Source organism: Pinus tabuliformis, chromosome 1_1, assembly GCF_031772625.1.
Source record: "Pinus tabuliformis cultivar Carrire ecotype Pingquan chromosome 1_1, CPIR1, whole genome shotgun sequence".
Lineage (NCBI taxonomy): Eukaryota > Viridiplantae > Streptophyta > Pinopsida > Pinales > Pinaceae > Pinus > Pinus tabuliformis.
In genome coordinates this window covers 445,869,360-445,876,124 of record NC_142297.1, presented here as the reverse complement: position 1 = coordinate 445,876,124, position 6,765 = coordinate 445,869,360, and the positions used below count along the sequence as shown (strand labels likewise).

Here is a 6,765-nt window from a genome sequence, read left to right as displayed (position 1 = left end):
CCCTCACCTCCTCACCGTCGGTTATCAGACTTTGGCATTTTTGACATCATGGACCTCATGTTCAGTTCTCTCTCTCTATGGGCTCTTCACCAGGCCACTGCTATGATTTTCTACACGTTCATGTTCATGGGGATGCCCTATTGTTTGCATTTTTCATTACCTATTGTTTGCATTTTTCATTTCCTTAATAACGATCATGCTTACAAAAATTTAGTGGTCCCCCCCCCCCTCAAGTTTTGTCACAAACTTCCACAAGGGTGTGAATGAAGGTTTTTCAACAATCATTAACACGTTCAACCCCTTAGAAAAATTCCTCATCTTCATATCATGGTCACTATGAGAATGACCACTGTCATCTTCTTTCCTCTCATCCCTACCAACACCATGAAAATCAAAAATGAAACCATAAAGTGCATTCTCCTCAAGTCTTCAAAGAACAACCTGCAATAAAATGAGGGAGAAGACAAGGGAAAGAGGAGAAAAGGAAAAATCCACAAACAAACAACACAAGGATATACAAAAAACAAAGAATAATGGGCTTTGGGCTTAACTCTTTAGTTGTCTAACTATTTGCAACAGTAGATTGTATCCTTTTTTCTCTCCTCCAAGTTCTCACAAATTTGCCTTCCTCGAAAACCAACAAGAAGACCAAACTACCCCTCAATCTCAAGAACACAAAGATGAATTTAATTAAAAAAATAGTGGTGGAGAAGTGCTTTCGTTTCCCCCATGAGTTTACCCTAAACCTCACCTAGGTCCCACCGTTAAGAGATAATTAAAAAGAAAAAGGAAAAACTCATTTTTGGACTTTTCAGTGGGAGCGTTCAGGCGAGCCAGTGGGCACACTTCCCGCTCCGGAATGTCCCAGGATGTGTGCCAGAGAGCCCTGGAGCATGCTTGTAGGGGCACTCCCTGGACACTCCCACTATAAACACAGTTCTGAAGTGGGAATGACCCCTGGGAAGACGCTCCCAGTAACACTAGCATTGAGGACTCTAGGGATGACATGTTAGCCAAAAAATGAAATCTGATCAAATAAATCATGGCATGGATTGGATTAGAGACAGAGATGCAAGAAGTCCTGATTCCATAAGAAATGTCCTATAAGTTCATCAAAACAGGGAGCAACAATACATAACCCGTCTACCTAAGTTCCCTTTAATGGAAACAAACGCAGCTCTTATTATATAGAGAAGGGCAATTTCTTCAAGGCACAAAAAATGCCAGGCATGTTTATGATAATTAAAACATCAAAGCTTTAAAGGGGCAGAATAAGATCACTGAATGCTTCAGACCATATTTCACTACATGACAACTAAATTGCTTCACTATAACCCTAGGACCACAAACCCCTCAAAACCTCGAATCTCATCCATTGATATTATACAAGATTCATAAGATAAGATGCAATAATACATTTTAAACGGAATTTTCTTTGAAAGGATAAATAAGACATCCTGTATGCTGCTGGCTTGGATCAAAAACTGAACACAAAAAATGTAATTAGCTGATAAACAATAGATAACACACAGCTGAGAGAGAATGCATGTCATCTAAAGGCTAAAGCTTCCAAATACTCATCCATGTAAGCAAGGCATGGCCAGTGATCTGTCCTGATCCGAACCAAAGTTGACAAATTGCCTACCTCCATCTTTAGAAGTAAGTGGAAGCGAGGGGGGAGAAAAACAAGAACAAAGAAACAACCAATGTTTCTTTTTGCAATCTCAAATGAATCATCACCATTTGTATCATCTTCTAAGTATTTCAGCTGAAGGGGACTTTCTTCAATGAGGCCATGTCCTTCATCAGATGGATTTGCAGACTCTTCATCTTTCCAGATAACATCCTTGATAATTCCATCATCCTTCACAATGTTGACAAGGTTATAACCACTTACCGCCACGACAAAAGGGGCCAAAAAGTGTTCCACAGCTTCAATTACAAAATTTGATTGAGCTTCTAACAGCTTCACTGATCCAGTACCATGAATTGCAACAACCCCTTTACCTCCTTTAAGTGGGAATGTCTCTCGGCCAATATTCTCTGGATTCTCACAGGCTTCCCACAATGCATTGAACAAAGTAAAGTAATACTCTGCAACTGCACCTTCTGAAACATCATCAGGAACAGGAGACTTCACAAAGAGATCTTCTATACCAACTGGAATACTTTGAAGTTGACCACGAATACTCTGTCCATCCTCCCCGCTGGCTTCAATATGTGCATCAATATGTGCAGGCACTGGCTCTCTAGGCTCTAATTCAATCATCACAGACTCTTGAAAGGCTTCTTTCTCTCCCCCCACAAGACTACTTTGTGTGTCTCTCTCAGTATTACCTAGAGAGTGCTGCCCCTTTGCTTCTGTATCTGTCTCCATAAAAGGTTGTCTATCTTGCACTCGCACCAAAATCAAATTTTCATCCTGGGAAGTATTTGATAAATTTGGATCAATTTTTCCTGGAGGCTCACTCATAAGGAAAGGTATGTGAACTGATGGTATTCGTCCATACTGATCAGAAGCAGAAAATGTGAGGATAATAGCATAAAGTGCAGGCCACGAATCCTCACTATTTGACTGTGGAGTCTTAAAAGAATCATCTTCCTCAGCTGGATACCTTGCTTTGGAGTTAAAACTAAGTTTGCAATGGACCTTAATTTTCAAGCCTTGCCCATGACGAAAATCTGGGACTGCAGAAAAATGGCTTCGTAAAATTCCCAAAATCCAGGAGATCTTTGAATCCATAACACGCAAAGGTTCTGGCCCTTTCAAAATTTCATCATTAGGAACAGCTTTTATGTCAGTTCCTTCTTTGGACTCTGCAATGGCCATTATAGGCTCTTCCAGATTTATGTTTTCTTGATTTAAGATCTCAATTTTTCCATTTATACCTGAATTGATCATAACCAGGGACCATGACTGTTTAACAAGAAGAGGAGTGACCCTCGAAAGATGAATATAAGTGGACAACTTTTCTTTCTTAACATTGGGCGGTGCTCGAGGAGATGGTGTGCGGAAAAAAGAGGAGAGTTGTGGGGCAGAAGAATCATCCGGCAGCTGTTCTCCAATGTTTAATATATGCCTGAGTTTGTTGCCAGGAATAGAAATCAGCATTCGTAGATAGATCCTGCATAAAGTATTAGAATGTAAGTGACTGCTCCCAAAAGTACTCTTAGAGCTAATTTCAAACGCACGTTGATATATACTATATACATCCTAAGCAAATCTACAAGATAAGGATTCAACACCATGTGCATTTCTCTGATAGCAGTGTGTTCAACTTTAAATATAACCAACCTAGAACCAAAGCTCATTGATTGAGTCAATTCTGCGCATTTTAAAAATGTTCCCTACCTTGCACTATCACGGATCTCCAAGTCTGGAAAGAAACGAGAGAGAAAAGCCAGAAGACGAGACAAGACAAGGAAAACCCTTGAACTATGGTGATGCATGAGCACAGTCCTACAAATGCCTAGCACTTTACTTCCTTGAGACCATGACCTTAAACGAGTCTCTGGGTCATAATTCTTTACAAGAATCACAATATACAAGGTCAGCAATTCCAGCAAGCCCCTAGGAGGAATACAACTGCTCTGGGCAATTCTATCAAAAATTGGAAAATATGCTGACAAGCGGCGATCTGGAACCAGCTTTGACAGCAAATGCCCATTTAATATTTGAAGAAGACACTCTCCCAAGCCCCTATGTGAATCACAATGTATAAATCGATCTATAAGAGAGAGGATCCTAGGAACCAACTTCCTGAACTCCAATGCTGTATCCACTAATATACTCTGCACACATTCCAAAAATAAAATCAGTTTCACTACTTCAAACCCATACATGTTCAACTTATTTGGATAACAACTGACTTTGTTTAATATGCATGTCGACTATGATAATAGAAAGGTAAAAGGCTCTAAGTCAAAGTAAGTATCTCATAGAGTCTTAGTCAAAAGTATGTATCAGTAATCATCCAAGGAATTAATCAAAGATATAGAAACGTGCCTGCAATGTCTCAAACATGGTAGACTGTGTGAATACATGAATGGACGATTCATCAGTACCAGGATGTGGAGTTGACATTGTCAAGAATCTATGCAACATGCGGAAAGCCAACCTTGTCTCTGTGCTCCAAGGAGGCAGCCATCTGAAAGCTGAAACACAAACTATTCCATCATTGAAAAGTTTTCCTGCAGTTACTTCTCTCGTTTCTGTTGCATCAGGGCCATCACTTTTCAAAACTGACCATTGCTCTGTTGCGATTAATGTATCGGGCCCAGTGGCAGAATGATGGCGGGTATCTCTCAGAGATGGATCAAAATCAACTGCGCAATATGCAAGAGCATCTAGTTTTATGGCCTTCAATGAAAGCGGATCAAAAACTGATGGGTATAAGCCAGATGTCATAGAGACGAGCAACGATTTTCTTTCCCTCTGTAGAGAAAGACTCTCCAAGCCGAGTATCCAGTGAATAGCGAGCAGGCGGACAAAAAGAGGTTGAGATACCTCCTTAGATATTAATATTAAGCGTCTAAAAATATTTTTGTCTTCCCCATCAAAAGAATCCAGAAAACGAGTAAATATCATCAAAACAAGGTGACAAAGAACAGGATCATAAGAATATATCAGACCAGAGAATTGCACCTTCAAAAGTGAAACTTGCAGCCCCAATGCAGCTGTGACATCCACAAGATTTGAGACAAATTCTAACATCCCACATGACGTCAAAATCTAAGGATGCTCGAGGAGAAATGCCATTACTCTGTGAAACTCCTTTAGATTTGTCGGTGACAATTCCCTGGATGGAATAGATATCATTTCTTCCCCTGCTAAAGAGGCCCCTAGAAAGGGTGGAACATTGAAGGGCACCAGTGGTACAGATGTCGATAAAATGGATGTTGCCAACCCTGCCACCCTTGAGCCAGGTGACGAAGTATACATATGGAAAGCGAGATTGTGAATGACCGTAGTGAGGAGAAGAATGTAGCTCTTCGCAGCATGAGTTCTCTCACTCTGGCACAACATTAACAGATGCCCTGCATATGCATAGAGTAAGCATGGATAATCCTTCTCCAATTGCCTCAAACATTCACAAGCGATCGCTCTGGCTTGTCGATCCACCCCATGATTTGGCCTGTTGATCACCCCCAGCAACAGTTCAACCAATGCTTCCAGATGGTGCAACGCTCTGTGAAGACTATCGGCCACAATCATTACCGAAGTGGCTGCCACCATCATTTGTTCTTTCAGAACATATGTTACTACAGCGCCATCTGCAGGTGCCTGGACAACAGCCTTCAATGCCTCAACCACACTACCCAGACCCTCATCAGCATCCGCATCCGCAATAATAATATCAGCATTCTCCTCAACAAAAGTAATCAATTGGGCTTTTAAAGGGAAATCCTTCCTGACAACAGTGTAGAGTGCCAGTTCTAGGATGGCGAGGCCGGGGTATAGAGCTAACCATTTCCTCTGATATCCAGCTTGAAAATCATCAATCATCAACTCCCAATCCTGCCATGAAAGCTGTTTTCCCACCTTATCCATTCAATCCAACTTCAGAAATCCCCTAACGAACAATAAATCACATGGGCACCAGAAATTATTCAAGCCTGACCGACCAAATTCAACCCCAGCCCTAATTCTTTTTCTGCATAAACAAATTCAACCTCATTGCAGATTCCGACCATTGGAATCGAATTAACCAGATCATCATTCAGTTTCAGAAATCCTTTTAACAGGACCGAGGGAAAGAGTAAATAATATCTGCAAATAAAATTACTAGTAAATACTATCTGCAACGATTTCTGATATCAATAATGCCACATATAAATTTAACTTCAATCCAGGTGCGATTTGATTTTAATGAAATGTCACAAGTATAAGGGGGGAATTGCAGCGCAGAATTTTTGTACGAAATTCTGCCCTAGATATCGTCTCGTTAGTCTGTTAGCAGAAGAAACGCGAACGCCCTCCACGCTCTCGAGACGCAACAGTTGATCAGCAATGGAATAGACCTGGTTAATTTGTTGTGACATTTTACATCCATTATTTAAATATAAATTAATTCCCAAAAAAAGGCTTTAGCGAGAATTTTTTATTTTATTATTATTATTATTTAATTTTAAGTTAATAACTCTCATAACTGATATCAATTTTAATTAATTTTAGTAAATTGGTGTGGAGAAATTTTTATCAGTGAGATAAGGGATCTATTTTCATGGTCTATAAAAATATATAATATTTTATTTTTTTTGTTTTGAACATATAATTTTTTAGGGGGAAACACATGTTTTTAATCATTAAGTTCACTCAAATTATATATTAAACCCACATTAATATATTGTTGTTAATAAATTTATTAATTTTTCATAGAGATTATATTTAAGGTTATAATTTTCATTTTTCAGTAAATAAAAATAAAAATTTTAATCTTGGATCCGGGTGTTGTGGCTAACATCGTCAACACCTAATTTCCTCGTGACAACTCACACCAGGGCATTAATGGCGGGGGAATAGTGGTGGTTCCCACCCTCCACATTACCATTAACAGTTTATGGAGGGATGTCTCGATGACAACACGATTGCATTCAATTCAGCCTAGGAATATGAAACAAGAAAAATTGGGTGGGGAACTCTCAATTGGGCATTTGCAGTGATGGTAGAACAAGAGAATTGCGTACCAACTGTGAATTCCACAGCGATAGGAGGAATGCCATGGTACAAGAAAGAGGTTGGCCCCAACGTGGAGGTAAAGGAAG

The 6,765-nt window shown here is 39.8% G+C and overlaps 1 protein-coding gene across 1 annotated transcript; it reads right to left on the bottom strand.

The window, feature by feature from the left end:
* Positions 1-1,472: 1,472 nt before the first annotated feature.
* Positions 1,473-6,035, bottom strand: LOC149213656 (AP-5 complex subunit beta-like protein). The gene is given in 3 exon segments (XM_089392089.1): positions 1,473-3,125; positions 3,353-3,792; positions 4,007-6,035. Coding segments are annotated over 3 exon segments (3,561 nt in total). The 5' UTR covers positions 5,552-6,035; the 3' UTR covers positions 1,473-1,549.
* Positions 6,036-6,765: the final 730 nt, after the last annotated feature.